The sequence below is a fragment of the Lucilia sericata genome, unplaced genomic scaffold (assembly GCF_015586225.1).
Source record: "Lucilia sericata isolate MDLA Ls3-8-SP2 unplaced genomic scaffold, ASM1558622v1 Contig001711F_arrow, whole genome shotgun sequence".
Classification (NCBI taxonomy): domain Eukaryota; kingdom Metazoa; phylum Arthropoda; class Insecta; order Diptera; family Calliphoridae; genus Lucilia; species Lucilia sericata.
Window position 1 is genome coordinate 60,314 of NW_023995618.1, and position 24,993 is coordinate 85,306.

Here is a 24,993-nt window from a genome sequence, read left to right on the forward strand (position 1 = left end):
ATAGTCTAGTCTATAGTCTAGTCTATAGTCTAGTCTATCTAGTCTATAGTCTAGTCTATAGTCTAGTCTATAGTCTAGTCTATAGTCTAGTCTATAGTTAGTCTATAGTCTAGTCTATAGTCTAGTCTAGTCTATAGTCTAGTCTATAGTCTAGTCTATAGTCTAGTCTATAGTCTAGTCTATAGTCTAGTCTATAGTCTAGTCTATAGTCTAGTCTATAGTCTAGTCTATAGTCTAGTCTATAGTCTAGTCTATAGTCTAGTCTATAGTCTAGTCTATAGTCTAGTCTATAGTCTAGTCTATAGTCTAGTCTATAGTCTAGTCTATAGTCTAGTCTATAGTCTAGTCTATAGTCTAGTCTAGTCTAGTCTAGTCTATAGTCTAGTCTATAGTCTAGTCTATAGTCTAGTCTAGTCTAGTCTAGTCTATAGTCTAGTCTATAGTCTAGTCTATAGTGTAGTCTATAGTCTAGTCTATAGTCTAGTCTATAGTCTAGTCTATAGTGTAGTCTATAGTCTAGTCTATAGTCTAGTCTAGTCTATAGTCTGGTCTATAGTCTAGTCTATAGCTCTCGTGCATATTAACACTTCTATTGAGATCTTGTATCGAATTTTTGTCGAAATACCATGGAGATCGGCCTATAACTGAAAAATTGTCCTATCACATCGTTTATATTTACTTACCTCCAATGAATCCCCCCACTTCCGAAATAATAAAAAATATTTATTTTTTATTTAACATTCCATGTAAAATGTGTTTTTATTTTTCTTTTGAATTTTCATGTATTTTTCAATTGATTTATTTAATAATTTATTTATTTAATCACTAATTATTTCACTTTACTTAATTTCTTATTTTTTTTTTTTTCTTATCAAGAATTACATAGTTGCTTAGGGTTGTAATTTTCATCAAAAAAGAATTTCTCTCTGTGTAAGTTGTTCATTATCAGATTTTAAAGGATTATTTTAGTATATAATTTTCTTTGCCTGTTTTTTTCTTTTTAATGTTTTATATGTTCATTTTTATTTACTACAAATTAATTAAATATGAAATTTAAATATTTAATTAATACACTATAATAATTATTATAATTTCTTTTTAATATTATTATTATTATTTTATTTTAATTTAATTACATAGAATATTACATGAATAATACACTTGAATTTATATATGTATGAGTTTACATATATATTTTATTTTTTTTATCCATATTATTATTTATACTCGTATAATAGTGTATAATTTATTTATTTTGAAATTTATCAAATGAAATGAAAAACAATAAAAGAACCTTAATTTATAATAATTATTATGATTTTATGAATTTATGGATTTTCAATTACATTACAATTTATTTCATTTTTCAAAATGTTTGTGTGTTTGTTTTTTTGTGTAGAACTGTTGAAGAGTTTGTGGTTTTTATTATATTTTTTTGTCATTGTATTCATTTTATTGACATTTTATTAAATATATATATTTTTTTGTATATTATGTATGTCTCTGTGTGGTTTATTGAAAAATACTATAATTATATATATTTTTTTGTTTTGCTTTAGTAATTGTTTACAAAATGTCCTTATTAATTATTACTTATTAATGTCAATATTATTTTAATTTTATTACAAAAAAAACCTCATTTAAAATATAATAATTAATGCTTAAATATTAAACTTTTATGTTTTTAATTATTATTTATAATTCTTTTTTTATTTGCTATTTATTTTTAACTTTATATTCAACATATTTAAATGCACCAGTTTATTATTATTGTTGTTGTTTTTTTTTCTCAATATTATTCTAAATTTACTTACAAAAAATTATAAAACTATTTTAATTAAAAACTCAATAATGGCCTTAAAACAAACAACAGTCTATATTTTGCAAAAAAATAACTTAAAATAAAAAATATTTTTATATATTTTTTATAATTATTTATATTTTTAATATTTTATAGGAAAATTAGTATATGAGTGAGGTTAAAGGAAGGAGTTTTATTTATAAAGTTTTAAGATTTTTTTTTTTGATTTTCCACTACTTGGGTTTTAAATTACAGCTAAAGGGTATTAAGAAAAGATCTTAAAGTATTTACACGAAATGTGAAAAATTATAATCAGATTTTTTTAAATCGAAAATTATATTGAAGTTGAAATAGAACTGAACTAGAACTAAACTAGAACTGAACTAGAACTGAACTAGAACTGAACTAGAACTGAACTAGAACTGAACTAGAACTGAACTAGAACTGAACTAGAACTGAACTAGAACTGAACTAGAACTAAACTAGAACTGAACTAGAACTGAACTAGAACTGAACTAGAACTGAACTAGAACTGAACTAGAACTGAAATAGAACTGAACTAGAACTGATATAGAACTGAACTAGAACTGAACTAGAACTGAACTAGAACTGAACTAGAACTGAACTAGAACTGAAATAGAACTGAACTAGAACTGAACTAGAACTGAACTGGAACTGAACTAGAACTAGAACTGAACTAGAACTGAACTAGAACTGAACTAGAACTGAACTAGAACTGAACTAGAACTGAACTAGTACTGAACTAGAACTAAACTAGAACTAAACTAGAACTGAACTAGAACTGAACTAGAACTGAACTAGAACTGAACTAGAACTGAACTAGAACTGAACTAGAACTGAACTAGAACTGAACTAGAACTGAACTAGAACTGAACTAGAACTGAACTAGAACTGAACTAGAACTGAACTAGAGCTGAACTAGAACTGAACTAGAACTGAACTAGAACTGAACTAGAACTGATCTAGAACTGAACTAGAACTGAACTAGAACTGAACTAGAACTGAACTAGAACTGAACTAGAACTGAACTAGAACTGAACTAGAACTGAACTAGAACTGAACTAGAACTGAACTAGAACTGTACTAGAGCTGAACTAGAACTGATATAGAACTGAACTAGAACTGAACTAGAACTGAACTAGAACTGAAATAGAACTGAACTAGAACTGAACTAGAACTGAACTGGAACTGAACTAGAACTAGAACTAGAACTGAACTAGAACTGAACTAGAACTGAACTAGAACTGAACTAGAACTGAACTAGAACTGAACTAGAACTGAACTAGTACTGAACTAGAACTAAACTAGAACTAAACTAGAACTGAACTAGAACTGAACTAGAACTGAACTAGTACTGAACTAGAACTAAACTAGAACTAAACTAGAACTGAACTAGAACTGAACTAGAACTGAACTAGAACTGAACTAGAACTGAACTAGAACTGAACTAGAACTGAACTAGAACTGAACTAGAACTGAACTAGAACTGAACTAGAGCTGAACTAGAACTGAACTAGAACTGAACTAGAACTGAACTAGAACTGATCTAGAACTGAACTAGAACTGAACTAGAACTGAACTAGAACTGAACTAGAACTGAACTAGAACTGAACTAGAACTGAACTAGAACTGAACTAGAACTGTACTAGAGCTGAACTAGAACTGATCTAGAACTGAACTAGAACTGAACTAGAACTGAACTAGAACTGAACTAGAACTGAACTAGAACTGAACTAGAACTGAACTAGAACTGAACTAGAACTGAACTGAACTAGAACTGAACTAGAACTGAACTAGAACTGAACTAGAACTGAACTAGAACTGAACTAGAACTGAACTAGAACTGAACTAGAACTGAAGTAGAACTGAACTAGAACTGAACTAGAACTGAACTAGAACTGAACTAGAACTGAACTAGAACTGAACTAGAACTGAACTAGAACTGAACTAGAACTGAGAGAATTCAATAAAAATTGGGAATTCTTTTCGATTTAATTTTTTTTGGAAATGAAAATTGTATATTCAACTCTTATTTATATGGCTATAATTTACTAATCACTAAAATTCTATCATATGTTTCAGTTTTTCTTATTTGTGTGTTTTTTAATAATTAAAACAAAAATTAATGAAATAAAGTTTTGTTAAAAAAAATGAACAATTATAATGAAATATGTATATCACAGGTACATTTTTTAGTTTTCTAGTAATAAATTGTTAAAAAATTAAAAAAAAAATTAAAACAATTTGTTAAAATAGTTTTAGTTTTTTTGTGTTAAATTTAACGAAATTTTTTAAAAATGTTAAAATTAAAATGTATTATTTTTTTGTTTTAAAGAGCCACTAACCATGTTTTTTTTAGTAATATTATTTAGTTTTTATTTATTTTAGCTTAAAATTTTGAAATTTTACGTATTTTAGTTACAATTTCTTTGTAGTTGTTTTTCTCTATTACTTTAGCTTTAGATAGGTATAGTTTTTTAACTGGAGTTTAATGGTTTAGCCAAATTTTTAATGTATTTTTTTTATAATACCCTGTTTTTTATTTTATTTTTACAATTTTTATATTAAAACTTTTAGCTTTAGTTCTTCTTTATATCTAAATTTAGTTTTATTTGCTTAAAAACACAGTTCTTTTTTGTTGAGTTTTATATGATTTTTACAGGTTGGTTTTTAGGGTTTTGAGGGGTTTTCCTTGGGGAGGATTTGGGTAGTTTTAAAATAAAATGGCAGTTTCCGTGGATAAATTTGTATACAATATTTTATGGCACAACAAAAATACCTTATTTCGCTTTAATTTAACATTGATTTATTTGTTAAATTAATTATAGTCTATTATTTTAATTTAAATACAATATTTCAGTTTGTGCAGTAGTTAAGAAGTTTTAAAAACAATATTGAAAATAATATTAAAGAAATACAACAATTACAAGATTTAAGAGGATAAAAAAACTCACCTTTTTGTGAACGAAATTGGGAAATTTTGAATCACTCTTAACTCGGAACCAACATAGATAAGAAAGTATTTTAAACGAACCACTTTGACCCATAACTGGAATCTAATAAATCCTTAGAACCCTTGACTAAGCTATTTGAAAACCCTAGTTATTATGGCATCTAGCTTAAGTCCTTTATCTCTTTGTTTCTTGATTCATTTTCTATTTGAACTTGTCTTCACTTAGTTTGAAAAACCTTTTAATTAAACCCCACATAACAATTTAAATTTAATTGTCTGTATATTTCTTGATTTATTACTTATTTTAGCTCCACACTGTGGAGTCCACAGCTGTAATTGTTGCTCTTTTACGAAATAATTCGCCACAAATCAATTGGCGTGTTAAAGTATATTTTCACTTGAAAATAACCATTATGATGTGAACAATTTATTCTTGGATTTTATGGCTGTTATACAAAAAGTCTAAACAAATATTAAATAAATAATCATAAATCATAACAGTACACTAAAGAATCTAGAAGCACAAAGTCGTTAAAAGGCTTAAGATAACCCAGTAAACATTTTTTTACAGAAAACTTTATTTAAAATTAGTAATTTCATTAGAAATTTATTATCAGAACTTGCTGACCAACTATATTGGTCGAACTTGCGAGAGTCTTGCTGAATCATAACCGTGAAAGGTGAGATTCAAAGATGAGGCACAGTTGGTCCTTCGAACCTTTAAGTTTAAAAGGAAAATACATACAACTTAACCTTCTAACAAATAGTATTTCTCTTCATAGTTTTTTAAAAATCAAATAATAGTGAAGAACACACAAATAATTCACACTTAAATTGCCAACAGAAATTGGTCCTTCGAACCTGTAGTTTTAATTATATTGCGCAGACTGTAACTGTAAGTAATGAAATTTTCTCTAAATGTCCTCAATTTAAAGCAAGTCTAGAAGAAGATAGAATTAGACAAGTGAGTTGATAGTTAAAGTTGAATTATAAATGGTCCTTCGAACCATAAAATGAAGCATAAGTCTTCAACGAATAATGCACCATCTTTAATTTCTTTATAATAAAAGCAAGAATTCATTAATATTTTATTAAAATCGAGAATTGGTCATATCTGCCGGGAGTTGTTTTCCTAGAAATGCCTTAAAATCTCTTAACCTCCAATTGGTCCTTCGAACTCTGCAGTTTAAATTGATAATAAATATAGCGCTTATAATTAATATAAAAGTACCTTCATTCTATAGTTCGTAAATTCAAACAAATAAACAATCAGTTTCTGAACTAAAATTGGTCCTACGAACCTATAACTTGAATTCCGTTGAACCGTTTAACATGAGTTAAGATTTTGTCCAAATGTTAAGGTCATTGTTTTCAAACTTTAGACTTTGAATTTACAGTGAATTATCGGAACTATCTTTATAAAGCTTTAATAAATGGAATTTCGTTCTATATGCTAAATAAAAAATTAAGAAAATTGCTCCTACGAACCTGTTAATTTAATTCTATTGAACTGAATATGTCGTGTTGAGATTTAGGCCAAATGTTTTCCAACTTTAAACTCTACGTTTGAGACGATCTATCGAAACTAACTTGGTTGTTTTGCTTCTTAAAGTTTCTAAACTTTCAAAAGTGGCTTCGGGGACTATTAAAGTTAATATTGTTTTACATTTGACGTATTTTTATTGAAATTATACCAAAATATTGTTAATTAAAAAATTATTTACAAATGGTCCTTCGAATCGATATTATTAAATTCAGTTTTCTTAGTGATTTCTGCAAACAACCGGATAAGCTTGCTAATAACCTTCTAAACAAACAATATATTTAGATAAGTTTTCAGATCAATTCTCAAGAATTATAAATAAATTGTTCTGTAAATTGTCCTACGAGTCGAGAGAGCAAAATTCTAAACAAACTAACATATTTAAACATGTCAAAATGTCTTAATTTATTACCAATCTTTGAAGGTAAAACGTTATTTTAATCTTTAAAATTAATAAATTTAAAAGTTTAAAAACATTACCGAATTATTTGCAACTGGTCCTTCGAACCAAAAATTTATAATTCAATTGTTAAAGTTTATAAACATCTTTAGACAAAGAAAGAAATTTGTTAACAAGTATTCGGTTTTGCAAGGTTTTCATGTAAATTTCATGATAATTGTAATAAACTCATTGTACAAATGGTCCTACGAGCCAAGAAATAATATTCCATATTTTCCATTAGTTTTGTATAACAAAACTTTTAAGAGTTTTAAAATCTTAACAGAAATTCATGTTTATATAGAAAGCACCAGAAAGTTACCAATTAAACAGATGTAGGCAATTGGTCCTTCGAACCAAAATTTGCAAATTTTGGCTTTATAACAATAATTTTCAAACAATAAAGTAAATTTTTAGTTATAATTTTCTAAAATGGACTTTATTTTAAAGATATTAAAGCCTAAAGACCTAACTCATGAAATCACGATTTGCACAAAATTGGTCCTTCGAACCAAAAATTTTTAATATAGTTGTTAAAGTTAAAGAACTTCTTCAAACAAAGAGGGAAATTTATTAACAGGTATACCGAATACCTGTTAACAAATTTCCCTCTTTGCAAAGTTTTCATATAATTGTCATGAGAATTGTAATAAACTCTTATACAAATGGTCCTACGAGCCAAGACATTAAATTCCACATTTTCCATAAGTTTGCACATTAAAACTTTTAAAATCTTAACGAAAATTCATGTTTATATAGAAAGCACCAGAATGCTACCAGTTTTAAGAATGTTAAAGCCTATAGACCTAACTCATGAAATCACGATTTGCACAAAATTGGTCCTTCGAACCAAATATTTATAATTCAGTTGTTAAAGTTAAAGAACTTCTTCCAACAAAGCGGGTAATTTGTTAACAAGTATTCGGTTTTGCAAAGTTTTCATGTAATTGTCATGAGAATTGTAATAAAGTCTTTATACAAATGGTCCTAAGAGCCAAGACATTAAATTCCTCATTTTTCATTAGTTTTATATAACAAAACTTTTAAAAGTTTTAAGATCTTAACTGAAATTCAAGTTTATATAGAAAACACCAGAAAGTTTCCAATTAAACAGATATAGGCAATTGGTCCTTCAAACCAAAGTTGCTAATTTTGACTTCATAACAATAATATTCAAACAAGAAAGTAAATGTTTAGTTATATTTTTTTTAAATGGAATTTGTTTAAAAAATGCTAAAGTCTAAAGATCTAACTTATGAAATCACGATTTACACAAAATTGGTCCTTCGAACCAAAAATTTATAATTCAGTTGTTAAAGTTAAAGAACTTCTTCCAACAGAGCGGGAAATTTGTAAACAAGTATTCAGTTTTGCAAAGTTTTTATGTAATTGTCATGAGAATTTTAATAAACTCTTTATACAAATGGTCCGGCGAGCCAAGACAATAAATTCTACATTTTTCATTAGTTTTGTATAACAAAATATTTAAAAGTTTTAAAATCTTATGTTTATATAGAAAGCACAAGAAAGTTACCAATTAAACAGATATAGGCAATTGGTCCTTCGAACCAAAATTGCTAATTTTGGCTTCATAATCATAATTTTCAAACAAGGAAGTAATTTTTTAGTTATATTTTTCTAAAATGGAATTTGTTTTAAAAAATTTAAAGCCTAAAGATCTAACTCATGAAATCACGATTTGCACAAAATTCGTCCTTCGAACTTTATGAATATTATAAACTTTAAGCAACATAACACATAAAACTGCCTTAACTTTTAAAAATAGTTTAACAATCAAATTCAAAATTCCATTGTTAGCAGGAGCCTTTGCTAAATGAAAAAATTTTTCATAATAATTGTAAAAAGTGGAAAAAAACAGCAAAGAAAATTACTTTTCCCTGGATTTTATAAACAGACAAACACAAACCCCGCTAAATACGAAATAAAATGGCGACATGGCATAATAAAAGCCATTTTTTTTTGTAAATTCTTAGTAAAAGAAAAATTTCAGCTTAACACGCCATAAAAGTTCAAGCTGAATTTTCTTAAGTAATTGTTGTATTTTTCTCCATATTTTCTTACTTTTGCGAATAAAACTTCTGTTTAAAAGAATTTTGTAATTTTAATAATTTTGCTTTTATTTAGGTTTTGTTTTTTTTTTCAAAATGTCTTATAATACTAAAAATAATTTAACTATTCGATGGCTACGAAAAAATCTCAATGCTTTTCAATTTACAATGATTATGTTGGTATTTTTTTTTTGTTTAAGCTTTAATTAGTAAAAAGTATTGTTTAATAATAAATTATAAATGTATAAAATAGTGTTTAAATGCTAAAATGTTTTTTTTTATTTTTTTAATTTATTTCTTTTAATTAAGTTTTATTTTATTAAAATTTACACTTACTGTACATGGTGGTGGCTAGTTGTTGGTGGATGTTGGTGGCTGTTAGGCAGCTGCTTCACTAGAAATAGATGACAACATCGGTGACCATACCGGCAGCATCTACAGCACAACCACCAGCAACTGTACCATAAGTTGCATATCAATTATTTTGTGTTAATATCTTAGGACCACTCGTCAAGACGGCCGCCGACATATGAGGCGGCATACCCGGTTCCCCGGCCTCCGCATACAGGCAGGAACCCTCACTGCAGGAACAGGTATCACCCTCACGTGAACTACTACAGCATTCACTGCAATTACGTGGTTCACCTAAAACCTCATAAGTACACGATGAGGCTGCTAAACTTTTCTGATCATTCTCGATAATTTCGGGAAAACGATTATTGGTTTTATTGTGACATCGATGATTGGAAGATTTACCATTTTCTTGGCTACTCTCCGAACGCATAGTATCATTGCCGCCCATATGACTGTGACTATGACTGTGACCGTGTGGATTGTGAGAATGTTGATGATGTGTAGGAGGTTGGTTATGAGCTGTGACATTGGAATGAGAAGTCCGTGAATGATCGGAACATTCAGAGGAACATTGATAGATTTGATGGGCTGATGAGTTAGTGGCTGGCATATGAGCCGCATGTAGTGGTTGATACCAACCCTCACCGGGTGGTGGCAGTGGTTGGTGAGGTGATGCTAAGGCATCACAACTGTTGCAGGTTCTGGAAAGATAAAATGGAGCATATATTAGTTAAATTATATTGGGAATGACGAATCGAGTTTGTGTGAAATGAAAGGGAAAACAAGGAATCTATAAAGATAAATAATGGAAGAAGATTAATGGGCCCCTTTTCAAAATGATTAATACGACATGAATAGAAAGAACTAAAAGGAAGTGATCACAACTTTTATGTAAATCAGTTAAAAATCAATCAACAGGATATTTTTTTATCCAAAATTCTTAAATGTAAAAAGAAATAAAAAGAAAAAATATGCCCTGGTTCGGAAACCCTATCAAATACTTAAGTGGTGAGGCAAATTACTTTGGAAAACATCTCTTTAATATATGGATCCTTCTAAATGATCTTAAGCTTAATCAAGATCAGTTGGGAATTTTTCCTATCCATGGCACATCATTTGCAATCAATTGTTATTCGAGAAAACCTGATCTGAACAATAGATAGAAATCTGAAAAAATCTCTTTCATATATAAAACTGAATTCTTTCTATCGATGAAAGTTTCTTTTAAACATGGAAGTGAAGTGTCTCTAAGCGATCTCAAACCTAACGAAGATCGGTAATTAACTTAAATTTGGAAACTGATCCGTCTCCAAAATATAAAAGAAGAAATGTAAAAAGAATTAAAAAGAAAAAACGATATTTGAGAATAGAACTGAATAAAGAACTGAACCATTTGAAAGTGATCTCTATCATGGAGAAGATCAGTTAGACTTTAAATTATGAAAAAATATAAAAAGAAATAATATATTCCGGTTGTTGGACTGACTGAGAAACCCTCATTTGAAAATTAAACTAAATTGTTTCTAAGTGATCGTAACCTTAAAAATGATCAGTTAGAAATCCATAATAAACTTAGATATGGAAATCAAATATGAAAAAGTACAATGAAACAAAAGGAAAACCGACAACCGATCAAGTCTCTTTAAGTGATCTACTGAAATGATCCCGATCTTAACTAAAATCTGTTAAAAACGATAATCAACCTCAATTTGAAGATTTTTTCAACCGAAAAGAATACAGAAATGTAAAAAGATATGAATATAAGAAAATATACTCTAGATCAGGTACCTGATATATTAATGTGGATCAGTTAGAAAGAGAAAAAATTTAAACCCTGAAAGTCTCTTTTAAATCTATATAGAACTGAATAATTTCTCAGTGATCTCAGTAATTATATGATCAGTTGGATCACGATGGTCCCAAGAAAATTAAAATTCAACAGTTTGTTTTACACTCACCTGCCATTAGAACATCTCGAATTGTGAGTACCCGTAGGCTGATATTCACTGACAGCATGTCTGGGTGGCGGATAATGGATATGTATATTACGAGGCGGCAGTTGGGCAGTGCCCACCCCAGCACCCGGTGGGAAATAGGGAGGCAGGGGTGGAGGATGTTGAGCTGTGGGAGTAATTTGATAACGATTCTGTGTGCCAGCCACACAGGGTAAAGGATTATTGTAGTAATTCTCCTGTGGAGGCACACGACCAGCGGCGGCTGCTGCACACTGAGGTGTCATGCCCCAGGTGGAGAAACCACCGGAAGAACTGCTGTGTATGGAAGAGTTGAGAGCACTGGAAAGAAAAAAAATTCAAAGGAAATTGAGTAAAATTGTTAAGAGATGTTTGTTGATTGAAATGTTGATTTAAACTTACCCCGAACCTCCCGATTTGGAACTTTTTCTTGAGGATTGTGGTGAGCCGGGTGCATAACCACACGATGAGGGTACTGGTGGTGGATGTTCCGGTGGTGGTGGCAAAAATTCTGACCAATTAATTTGTTCTAATTAGTTTTGTTTTGCAAAAATTTTTTTTGTTTTATATGGACGACATCAATTTTGGAATTTGGAGTAGGGGGAAAGAAGATAGGAAGTGAGAAAAAGAAAATTAACATAAATTTCCAAGAATATATAAATTAAATACAAAATAAAATGAAATTATAATTTAACACAAAAAAAATAGCCTAAAGACAATAATTTGTTAAGCTGTTCTAGCTATTTGTTAATATTTTTCCATAGATTATTTAAATAGCAAAAACTGTTTACGATTTTACACTCCTACTACATCTAAAGTTCATAACCTACGGCTGTTAAATATCGAGGCATAATAAAATGTAATCTTGACATATTCAGCATATATTTGCCCATAAACAGGAAATACTTGAAAATGCTTATTATATTGCCTGTAGTTATTGTATAATTTAAATTAAAGCAAAAAAATATGTCTTATACTATTCTGCTACGTTACAACAAATAAATCTTCTAAAATGCTTGAGATAACTAAAGTTGAGGGGTTGTAGAATGAGCTGACATACCAAAATAAAAAAGGAACGAAATACCCCTCTCATTTTATACAAGCAGCTGTCAATAGCAATCATTTGTTTGAAATCAAAAGGATAACAAGGATAATGGTATTATATTTGAAATAAAAACAACATACAAGTTGAATAAAAAATCTTGTTAAGCTTAACAAATCGAGTGCGAAAACAATTGTATGTATTTAGGCAAAAAAATACACAAAAGTGAAAGAAAGAAATAAAATAATACGGGAAAATAATAGAAAAGAGAAGCTAAAACATCATGATATGGTTATTAACGTAAAGGAACTTAAACTCTTAGAAAAAAAAAAAAGAAATTGTAATGATAACAAATGTGCAAGGATTAGATTGTTAAAGAAAAAAGCTTAAGCAATGTAGATAACAAAAGTATTAGGTGTAGAATAATTTATAAGTTTAAGCATGCCTCGTTTTTTTGGTCCTACGAACCGTTATGGCAAAACTAATGAAAAACCTTAGACGCCAAAGGTCCTTCGAACTAAATATTTAACAAATACTCAAATTATTTATGAAACTTAATTAAGTGATCTCAATTAGAAATCGGTAATCGACTTAAATTTGAAAAATTTCCGTCACAAACGAATAGAGAAATGTAAAAGGACATTCTAGTTGTGACGTACGAAGTGCTAAGACAAATAACAATGGCATTTAAAGTAACCTTGAAACATGACTTGAAGTTCGAAAAGATCACTTTTTTTACATAAAAGTGAATTGTTTCTAAGTGATCGAAACCATAAGGAAGATCGTTTAGAAATCGGAAATTTGGAAATATGTCATCAGAAGCGTATAACGAAATGTAAAAAGAAATAAAAAGAAAAAAATATCACATAAAGTCCCATTTGTATATGGAACATAGTGATTTATAAGTGATCTCGGCGAAGATCGGAGACTAATAATCAACTTGGATTTGGAAGTTTTCATCCGAAACTAATATTAGAAATTTAAGAAGAAATTAAAAGAAAAAACAAACTGATCCACAAAAAATTGAGTTGAATTTGAAAATCTTTAATAAAAAGAAATTATTTATAGTCTGGATCAAAGAACGTACAACAACTTCTTCTTTATTGTAATATGTAGAACTCTTTAGGGTCGCAATAGATTATGGTCCTTCGAACCGATAGTAACTGCCTCTGTTACTGTCTCTGATACATGTTACCTGGGTGTTATTGCAATCACGGGTTACAATGAACTAAATGTGACTATTTACTCCTCGGAAAGCTAATGACGAGGTCACTTTGGGGAACAATTTATGGAAGAGGTGTTGATACTACAACAACAGAATTTTGACTGAGTCAATGGTGCGTGTGATGGATCTGGTTTTAGTTCGAAAGGAAATTAATTATAGTCTGGATTAAAGAACATACAACAATTTCTGCTTTATTGTAATGTATAGAACTCATAAGGGTCACAATTGGTTATGGTCCTTCGAACCAACAGTAACTGTCTCTGTTACTGCTCCTCGTACATGTTACGTTCGTGTTATTGTAATCACGCGTTACATGGATTAAAGAACGTACAACAATTTCTTCTTTATTGTAATATATAGACCTCTTTAGGGTCGCAATAAGATATGGTCCTTCGAACCGATATTAACTGTCTCTGTTACTGCCCCTAGGACATGTTACCTTGGAGTTATTGCAATCACAGGTTACAAGTAGCTACATGAGTCTATTAACTCCTCGGGAAGCTATTGACGAGTTCACTTCAGAGAACTATTTATGAGAAAATTGTTGATACTAAAAAAAGAGGATGTTGAGTGAGTCAACGGTATGTGTATGATGGATCAGTGGATATGGTTTTTGATTCGAAGCGAAATTAATAATAGTCTGGATTAAAGAACGTACAACAATTTCTTCTTTATTGTAATACATAGAACTTATCAAGGTCTCAATTGGTTATGGTCCTTCGAATCAACAGTAACTGTCTCTGTTACGAAATGAGACTATATACTCCTCGGGAAACTATTGACGAGGTCACTTCGGGTGACTATATATGCGAAAAGTGTTGATACTATAACAACAGGATGTTGAGTGAGTTAATGGTGTGAGAGCTGACGATATGGTTGTGAATTTGTCTGTCTGATGGATCAATGGATATGGTTTTACAGTATTCCTGTCCTTATGTTATCAATAATATTCCCTAAATGCTGTGCAGTAGCTGTCACAGTAGTGTGGTTGAGCTTATTGTCGTAATGCTTCAGATATGGTCTGAAGATTAGCGGACATTTCACAACTGAACTGCAATGCTCAGAGAATATATAACTCGAGTACTCGAGAAAAGTGCTTGTAGATAGACCATGATCGAAAATGTCCATGTGGTTACACGAAGGTGGTCATGTGTAGCACCCCCTGTGATTGAGAAGGACCAACATGAGCATAGACCATTAAGGCAGGAGCTCACGTAAAGAAATCCATGTCTCTGCTACAGTTGGTTCGACTTAAAATTGGAGAATGTTTATTCGAAGTGTAAACAAATATTTGAAAACATCCCTTTCCACAGACCCTTCACTAAATCATTAATAGGAAATTGCCTTAAGAAGTACAAATAGATCGTTCCTGTGATCCTTCGAACTAGCAAAAGTTACTGCCCAAGTTCACAAGATAAGATGATCCTTTTGATAAGTTTCTGAACTTATCAATTCTTCTGACCACATTCAATACATATTCTTAATCGGTTCGAAGGACCAAATCTTAAAACTCTTAAAATTATACTCAATACTTAAGCAACATTAAGAAAGATACAAAATCTACCAGCTACCAATAACAAACACATACATATAAAAATAGGCTCTCTACTTACCGGGAGGATATTGATGATAATTATGTTTGGCCGTAGGACCATTAGGAGGACAGTGAGTATTAATGCCCTCCGAATTGGGTGAATGAGTGCCTGAATCTTGATCTGTACTAGAACCAGAAGTTTTCATGCAAGTAGTTTCCGTCGAAGAAGCACCTATAATCATGGTAGTAGCATAAGGAGTAGGATTTTCAGGACTCTAAAGTAAAAATGAAATAAATAGCGAAAGAGTTAATAAACATCACAATTTTGAAAACCTTATAAAGAAAAATATTTCTCTAATTTAAACTTCACAACAACTCACCTTACGACAATTATAAAATGTACTCATATTTCTGGTATCCACTTCAGCATAATCGGTGCCACCATCTATTGATGTATTATAATTTGATTGACTATTGGCATTAGACAGTAGTTTGGTTTCACTCAAACCGGAATCTTTATCGGTATCTGTGGTACGCCAGCCCCTGTCAATCCATAAACTGTCTTTGCCATTGATATTCAAGGCGGTAATTTCATTGGCACTCACTACTATAAAAAGGGTACAAGAAATAAAAAAGAAATAAACAGAAAGAGAAAGATTAGGAAAAACGGTTGAACATTTTTTTGTTAGAAAAAATCTGTGCTTTCTTTTTGTATTCAATTTAATATTGGTTTAGTTTTTTGTTTTATCCTTTTCTATGATAGAATTAGTTTCAGTTTCAATGTATTTTTTTTTTTCGCTTTACCCATATCAAGTTAATTAAGGATTTTTGTAGTTTTTGTTTTATCAAAATCCACTTTGCTTTTAAAGGAAGTCATTAGAGAGTGTCAATATATATATCGAAAAGTTTAGTATTTTTTCCCCAGTCAGACAGAAATTAATTACTATCATGACCATGATTGATTTTCAAATTGGTGAAAATGTTGTAATTTACTACATAGTAAAATTATATAGCAGAGAAAAAGGAAACATTTCTAAAAACACTAAATGAAAAATGTCACGTTTGTAAAGGGACAAATTGTTGACAATTAACTTTTTCTAAATAGTGTGAAAAAAAGAGCTTAAGAAGGGCAATTTGTTTTTAGGCTTTATAGGTAATAGTAACGAAGCTCATTATTATAAAGTGACGGAAATTGTTGGAAAATACGATGAATATTGGAACCCCTTTTTCCAATTTTTAAAGAGATTTTCCATAAATGAACGGTTTTTAGAGATAATTGTGATGGAATAGACTGTAGTCTAGTCATTAGTCTGGTTTATAGTCTAGTCTAGTCTAAGGTCTACTCTATAGTCTACTCTATAGTCTACTCTATAGTCTAGTCTATAGTCTAGTCTATAGTCTAGTCTATAGTCTAGTCTGTAGTCTAGTCTATAGTCTAGTCTATAGTCTAGTCTGTAGTCTAGTCTGTAGTCTAGTCTGTAGTCTAGTCTATAGTCTAGTCTAGTCTAGTCTAGTCTATAGTCTATAGTCTAGTCTATAGTCTAGTCTATAGTCTAGTCTATAGTCTAGTCTATAGTCTAGTCTATAGTCTAGTCTATACTCTACTCTATAGTCTAGTCTATAGTCTAGTCTATAGTCTAGTCTATAGTCTAGTCTATAGTCTAGTCTATAGTCTAGTCTATAGTCTAGTCTATAGTCTAGTCTATAGTCTAGTCTATAGTCTAGTCTATAGTCTAGTCTATAGTCTAGTCTATAGTCTAGTCTATAGTCTAGTCTATAGTCTAGTCTATAGTCTAGTCTATAGTCTAGTCTATAGTCTAGTCTATAGTCTAGTCTATAGTCTAGTCTATAGTCTAGTCTATAGTCTAGTCTATAGTCTAGTCTATAGTCTAGTCTATAATCTAGTCTATAGTCTAGTCCATAGTCTAGTCTATAGTCTAGTCTATAGTCTAGTCTATATTCTAGTCTATAGTCTAGTCTATAGTCTAGTCTATAGTCTAGTCTGTAGTCTAGTCTATAGTCTAGTCTATAGTCTAGTCTATAGTCTAGTCTATAGTCTAGTCTATAGTCTAGTCTATAGTCTAGTCTATAGTCTAGTCTATAGTCTAGTCTATAGTCTAGTCTATAGTCTAGTCTATAGTCTAGTCTATAGTCTAGACTATAGTCTAGTCTATAGTCTAGTCTATAGTCTAGTCTATAGTCTAGTCTATAGTCTAGTCTATAGTCTAGTCTATAGTCTAGTCTATAGTCTAGTCTATAGTCTAGTCTATAGTCTAGTCTATAGTCTAGTCTATAGTCTAATCTATAGTCTAGTCTTTAGTCTAGTCTATAGTCTAGTCTATAATCTAGTCTATATTCTAGTCTATAGTCTAGTCTATAGTTATAGTTAAAATTATCTGAAAATTATATGGTCCTTCGGATCTTCAAAGAAACATTTTTTATGTAAACTTTTTGAATTTTTCATTACCACAAAAAACAAAATTACCCGAAAATATTTTCATTCCTTTTTTTAAATTTTCTACACACTCACCACTTAAATGACCCAATTCTTTGGTCAATTGATGGCGCCGCTTGAAAAACAACATGGCTGCTGCTGCGGATATTAAAATGGCCAAAAGCATTGTTATCACCAAAGCCATAAACCATGTTTCATGGACAATTGTTGTTGATTTGCGTTGAGTTGTTGTGGTGGCAGCATCATCTGGCATACCAGCACCATTGGGATGATAAGCAAAATGACCACCATCTCCTGCATGGCCAGTAATACTGCTGTGCGATCCACTGGGATGAGCACGCGGGGGATGTACTAAATGTGCGGGATCCATGAATAATGAAACCTGTTGGTGATATATGAAAACAGCAATAATTACAGAAAATTAATAATTAAATCAATAGTGTGTTAAATAAAAATTTTATTGGTTTTTGTTTGGTAATTGTACTAACCGGCTGTGAGTAGGGTCCCTCCCCGGCCTTGGTAAACGAATTTAAGCGTACATTGTAAGTGGCTCCAGTTGTTAAATTATTTAACAATACCGAAGTTGTGGTAGAATTTAAAGTCATATTGGCTAACACTTTCATGGTATTACCAGCCGTTACCTATTTTGAATGAAACAGAAAAGAATTATGTTTTAGAAAAATTTTTAAATTCATATTTTATTCCAGCAACTAAAAACATTTTTCTAGAATATTTAGCATAAATTCTTTTTATTGGAACTTACCTCGATTTTATAGCCCAGCAAATTGCCATTATGATGTTGGGGTGGTGGCGATGACCATCTTACCCAGCCAGCCGTTAGATTATACATGCCAATTTGTATGTTATCGGGAGGTGCTGAGGGTACTGAAATGGAGAAAAATACATTGAAGTTGAAATTGCTTTAGTCTGAGAAACTTAAACGATGTGAGTTTTCATGATCAAAAATTATTAGGTTCAAAGGGGCAAATAGTTATTCCTTTTTAGATCCTCTCGTGTCTTAACAATCAAATGGACGGACATAAATGGATCATCATAGAATCTATCTGATGATCCAACCAATATATCGGAATGATAAAGTCAATTAACTTTTTTATCCAATGAAAATTGTTTAAACTTAAGGTTCGCAGGATCATTTAAACACTTTTTCAACCAGCCTAAATCTATGCTACAATTTTTTATTTTTAATTATTTTCAATCTCGTTTAACTTTAGTTTACAACGACAGTTTTATGCCAATTAAAATTTTACATAAAAGTTTATTTGCGCATAATTTTCATATACATGCATGTATGCAAATGAGTGTGTGTGTGTGTAACTAAATGCTGCCACTTCCGTTTCTATTTGCAACTCGTATTCAGGTTAAAATTTCCTAACTCTTTCTCTCTTTCACTCGTTCGCTATAACTCCGGGTTGTTTGTTGTTTTAACTATTTTAGTGTTTGTTAGTGTTTTCATATTTGTTGTTCTATCAGGTGGCTTGCGTATTTTACTGTGTCATTAAAAAGTTTTTATAGATACCACCGTCAAGAAATGGTTCATGTGTATTGATTTTGTCCTTCCGTTTGTAACATATGGGCATTTTATTCGTGGAATCCGAAAGTTAAGTATTTTTTGGGTTTAGAAAAGTTTGTGTATGCCCGTTTGTCTGTTCGTTGGTGCATTTGTCTGCTGTCTGGTTGTCTATATGTCTTTCTGTTTGTCTGTCTGTCTGTGTGTCTATTTGTATGTTTGCCGTCTGTCTTTCTGCCTATCTGTGGGAATTTCGATCGTGGAACCCGAAAGATAAGTATTTCTTGAGTCCAGAAATATTTGAGTCAGCACTTCTCAATTTTGTTTGTCTGTCATGCTTATCTGTCTGTCTGTCTATCTGTCTGCCTGTCTGTCCGTATGTATGTCTTTTTGTCTGTCTATCCATCTTTCTATATGCTTGTCTATGACGGTTTGTGTCTGTCTTTCTACTTTCCGAATCAAACATTTCGATTTCTGCACTAAAAATTCATCACTGCCAATCACCATTTTAAACTCTCCAACTTATGTTATTTTTCCACTTTTGAGGTTTTGTAATAAAATTTATTAAAATGTTAACTATTTTTTTATTTTTTGTTTTAAACATTAATAAAATAGTTATAAAGTTGCTAAAAAAAATTGCAACAAAATTATGGTAAATTTTATGCATAGTTTTTATTAACAATAATTTACATATAAAATAGGTTGAGGAATATATAAAATTTTTGAGCACAACTTTAATACAAATTTTATACAGAAAAAGTTAACAACTTTAACTTGTTTATGAATATTAACAAATTATTAAAAAATTAACATATTAATAAGTTTTTGTTGAACAAAATACAAAAAAATCAGCAAGACTTTAGAAAAATTTAATTAAATAACCAACAAAAATGCTCACTACAAAGTAAGGAGTTAAAGTGGCAAAATAATCGATTTTGAAACGTAATGCTTACAAGTAAGGTGCTAAATAAACAGTGTAAATTTCTAAAAGCTGTTGTAGTTCTGTTGTACTTCAGCTTTATTTCAGTTTGAGTTGAGTTCTAGTTCAGTTCTAGTTCAGTTCTAGTTCAGTTCTAGTTCAGTTCTAGTTCAGTTCTAGTTCAGTTCTAGTTCAGTTCTAGTTCAGTTCTAGTTCAGTTCTAGTTCAGTTCTAGTTCAGTTCTAGTTCAGTTCTAGTTCAGTTCTAGTTCAGTTCTAGTTCAGTTCTAGTTCAGTTCTAGTTCAGTTCTAGTTCAGTTCTAGTTCAGTTCTAGTTCAGTTCTAGTTCAGTTCTAGTTCAGTTCTAGTTCAGTTCTAGTTCAGTTCTAGTTCAGTTCAGTTCTAGTTCAGTTCTAGTTCAGTTCTAGTTCAGTTCTAGTTCAGTTCTAGTTCAGTTCTAGTTCAGTTCTAGTTCAGTTCTAGTTCAGTTCTAGTTCAGTTCTAGTTCAGTTCTAGTTCAGTTCTAGTTCAGTTCTAGTTCAGTTCTAGCTCAGTTCTAGTTCAGTTATGGTGCAGTTCTACTTCAGTTAACTGTTTACCTAGCTTTAGGCTGAAGCTAGTTATTATGAAATAAGTTTATTATAACCCATTATAAATAAGTCATTATTAAACTATAGATAAGTAATAGTAACGGTATGGGGTAGTCATTAAAAAGTATTTCAAAGACATTACCCTGTGTTTGGAGGGTGGTGAAACTTACAACTAATGAGTTACAACTTACCATCTTCATAGGTTTGTACAATTTTCGAATTACTCGGCTGACCCTCCAACGTCTGAAAGAAGGGCGCCAAAAAGAATTCATATTTTGTATATTCCTTTAAATTGGCCACAACATGTGATTCTATCGATGGATTCAATACAGTCATTATATTGTATTGCTGTGAATTGGCGCTAACATCACGATAGCGTACATACAGGCCCTGAGAAAGAAAAAAGGGAAACATAATTTGTTAATTAAAAGACAAATATGTTAAACATTGTGTTAATTAACATTTTCTCACTCTTTGAGAGTAAGCTTTCTAGAGTGTTGCTGGTGTATGAACAAGTGTTTGGCGTATGTAGTAAAATCCTTAAATTTTTACTTACCTCAACATATTTTTCCGTTACGCTCACATGCATTACCCAGTCTAAACGTACGGCTGTGGAATTGATGGCAGCAGCATCTATTAATTCAACCACCTTTAAAAGAAATTAAAAATAAATAGTTAATTAATTTCTGGTTAAAATTATAAAAATTTTAATATTTATTATGTTTAAAAAACTGCATCAATATAACTAAAACAAAGATACAAGGACAATATTCATACATACACTAACAAAAAGAAGAGAGTAATCCGAATATAAATCGGCAGCGGTTGAAAAAATATGATCCCAAAATGGGCTTTATTTGAGACCGATTCGTACTTTCGTCTGTAAGCTACGCAATGAACTATTCAGACTAGTCTACTGACTAATCAATATGCTGCTTAAAAAGACACTCAACAGACCAGTTAATAGGATTGTCATTTGGTCTATTAGTTAATAATTTGCTTTTTTAAAACTCTACATAAATCGCACGCTTTTCATGGGCTTAAACACTATAATCGCTGATGAAAGTAGTTTTCCTCCCTATACCGCAGCACAAACAAAATTCTCTACCTACACTGAGTGTTAAAACAAATATTGTTTAAATAAATCATAAATATCAGGTTTATTTTTTGGGAAATTTTCTTTTTTTTTCTTTAATATTTACTTCCTTCATAAATATAGTGAATATTTTATTTAAAATGCTGATATATATTTTCACACGCAGTTATTTGGTTGTAAACGGTGTTGTGCTGATATATTTGTATTGAATACATATTTAAATACTTGATATGGCAGTTGGCGGCAGGAAGGAGTAAAAGGTAGAAAAAAGTATGTAATAATAGTTTTTACAAATGTAAATGCTAGAGTGTGTACTGAAAAAAAAGAGGTATATGTAACTGAAACCCAGTGAAAAAAAAAAAAAAAAAAAAAAACGCCATATATATGCATATATTTGAAGTGTAAATACAGTGGTTGCAAAAAGTTAAAGTTTCTTAAAAGTTTATAAAATTTTTTTTGCATTTTAAGTTATGCTAACCTTAACATTAATCTTACAATTTTGTTCTTCAAATTTTGTTAATTTATAAAAATTTTCTTTTAGCATTGCTATACTTTTGTCTCACACTGTATATATTTGATGCATATTTTTATATGCATTTATAAAACAATATATTTTCATATGAATGCTTCATACATATTTTTGTATTTATATTTGTTTGTATAACGAAGCAAACTTTTACAATATGATGTAAAAATACTGCAACTGAGATCAATATTTGCGAAAATAAGTTTTTTTTTTGTAGCCTTGTGCAGTAAGATGATACCAGTTTTTGCCCCTCAAAATCTTAAATTAGTTCAGATCTACTTCAACTCTAGTTCAGTTCTAGTTCAGTTCAGTTCTAGTTCAGTTCTAGTTCAGTTCTAGTTCAGTTCTAGTTCAGTTCTAGTTCAGTTCTAGTTCAGTTCTAGTTCAGTTTCTAGTTCAGTTCTAGTTCAGTTCTAGTTCAGTTCTAGTTCAGTTCTAGTTCAGTTCTAGTTCAGTTCTAGTTCAGTTCTAGTTCAGTTCTAGTTCAGTTCTAGTTTCAGTTCTAGTTCAGTTCTAGGTTCAGTTCTAGTTCAGTTCTAGTTCAGTTCTAGTTCAGTTCTAGTTCAGTTCTAGGTTCAGTTCTGGTTCAGTTCTAGTTCAGTTCTAGTTCAGTTCTAGTTCAGTTCTAGTTCAGTTCTAGTTCAGTTCTAGTTCAGTTCTAGTTCAGTTCTAGTTCAGTTCTAGTTCAGTTGTAGTTCAGTTGCTAGTTCAGTTGTAGTTCAGTTGTAGTTCAGTTGTAGTTCAGTTGTAGTTCAGTTTAGTTCAGTTCTAGTAGTTCTAGTCAGTTCTAGTTCAGTTCCTAGTCAGTTCTAGTTCAGTTCTAGTTCAGTTCTAGTTCAGTTCTAGTTCTAGTTCAGTTCTAGTTCAGTTCTAGTTCAGTTCTAGTTCAGTTCTAGTTCAGTTCTAGTTCAGTTCTAGTTCAGTTCTAGTTCAGTTCTAGTTCAGTTCTAGTTCAGTTCTAGTTCAGTTCTAGTTCAGTTCTAGTTCAGTTCTAGTTCAGTTCTAGTTCTAGTTCAGTTCTAGTTCTAGTTCTAGTTCAGTTCTAGTTCAGTTCTAGTTCAGTTCTAGTTCAGTTCTAGTTCAGTTCTAGTTCAGTTCTAGTTCAGTTCTAGTTCAGTTCTAGTTCAGTTCTAGTTCAGTTCTAGTTCAGTTCTAGTTCAGTTCTAGTACAGTTCTAGTTCAGTTCTAGTTCAGTTCTAGTTCAGTTCTAGTTCAGTTCTAGTTCAGTTCTAGTTCAGTTCTAGTTCAGTTCTAGTTCAGTTCTAGTTCAGTTCTAGTTCAGTTCTAGTTCAGTTCTAGTTCAGTTCTAGTTCAGTTCTAGTTCAGTTCTAGTTCAGTTCTAGTTCAGTTCTAGTTCAGTTCTAGTTCAGTTCTAGTTCAGTTCTAGTTCAGTTCTAGTTCAGTTCTAGTTCAGTTCTAGTTCAGTTCTAGTTCAGTTCTAGTTCAGTTCTAGTTCAGTTCTAGTTCAGTTCTAGTTCAGTTCTAGTTCAGTTCTAGTTCAGTTCTAGTTCAGTTCTAGTTCAGTTCTAGTTCAGTTCTAGTTCAGTTCTAGTTCAGTTCTAGTTCAGTTCTAGTTCAGTTCTAGTCAGTTTCTAGTTCAGTTCTAGTTCAGTTCTAGTTCAGTTCTAGTTCAGTTCTAGTTCAGTTCTAGTTCAGTTCTAGTTCAGTTCTAGTTCAGTTCTAGTTCAGTTCTAGTTCAGTTCTAGTTCAGTTCTAGTTCAGTTCTAGTTCAGTTCTAGTTCAGTCTAGTTCAGTTCTAGTTCAGTTCTAGTTCAGTTCTAGTTCAGTTCTAGTTCAGTTCTAGTTCAGTTCTAGTTCAGTTCTAGTTCAGTTCAGTTCTAGTTCAGTTCTAGTTCAGTTCTAGTTCAGTTCTAGTTCAGTTCTAGTTCAGTTCTAGTTCAGTTCTAGTTCAGTTCTAGTTCAGTTCTAGTTCAGTTCTAGTTCAGTTCTAGTTCAGTTCTAGTTCAGTTCTAGTTCAGTTCTATTCAGTTCTAGTTCAGTTCTAGTTCAGTTCTAGTTCAGTTCTAGTTCAGTTCTAGTTCAGTTCTAGTTCAGTTCTAGTTCAGTTCTAGTTTCAGTTCTAGTTCAGTTTCTAGTTCAGTTCTAGTTCAGTTCTAGTTCAGTTCTAGTTCAGTTCTAGTTCATTCTAGTTCAGTTCTAGTTCAGTTCTAGTTCAGTTCTAGTTCTTCTAGTTCAGTTCTAGTTCAGTTCTAGTTGAGTTCTAGTTCAGTTTTAGTTCACTTCTAGCTCAGATCTAGTTCACTCCTAGTTCAGTTCTAGTTTAGTTCTAGTTCAGTTCTAATTCAGTTCTAAGAAATTTTTTGGGATTTTACTCTTATCTTACCATTTATACATAGAATTAAAATCCTTTCATACTTTCGTCCCTCTAATAGCCCGTATAAATACATTTATTCATATTGTTATCGGTTAACAAATATTTATTTTACACTTACAATAAACGGGTCAATGTAATATATGAATGAATGGTTTGATTGTTATCTGATACATTTGTTTTAAATTCTGCAAACACGCTAACAATTCAATTTTCACCATTTTTTCTTTCACAAAATATAATAAAAAAATATATGTATAAAATTTATATATTTTTTATAATAAATTATGGCGAAAAAATAAATAAAACTCAGCATACAAAAAAGATACACGACTACCAAACGCTTAAATAAACACGAAATAATGTTGTAAACGTTTTAATGGCATAAATTAATGTATGCAAAACAAATAACACCGAATACACAGACACTATTCGTATGAAAACAGATAAGTATTAAAATAACCCAGTAAACATAAAATGTTTAAATTCAAGTTCAAAGTGTTTTAGCATATTAAGGATTTTTTCTAGTGTTTAATTACACTTTTATAACATTTAAAATTTTGAGTTTTGTAATAAATTTTTATTTGAAATGTT

The 24,993-nt window shown here is 30.7% G+C and overlaps 1 protein-coding gene across 1 annotated transcript; it reads right to left on the reverse strand.

The window, feature by feature from the left end:
• Positions 1 to 7,377: 7,377 nt before the first annotated feature.
• LOC119612495 (protein sax-3-like) lies at positions 7,378 to 21,094 on the reverse strand (the record flags this gene model as incomplete). The annotated part of the gene is made up of 10 exons (XM_037968305.1): positions 7,378 to 9,881; positions 11,139 to 11,474; positions 11,556 to 11,682; positions 15,034 to 15,229; positions 15,335 to 15,561; positions 17,485 to 17,791; positions 17,898 to 18,050; positions 18,173 to 18,294; positions 20,637 to 20,835; positions 21,002 to 21,094. Coding segments are annotated over 10 exons (2,340 nt in total), but the record flags the coding sequence as incomplete, so codon positions are not given.
• Between the last annotated feature and the right edge of the window lie 3,899 nt (positions 21,095 to 24,993).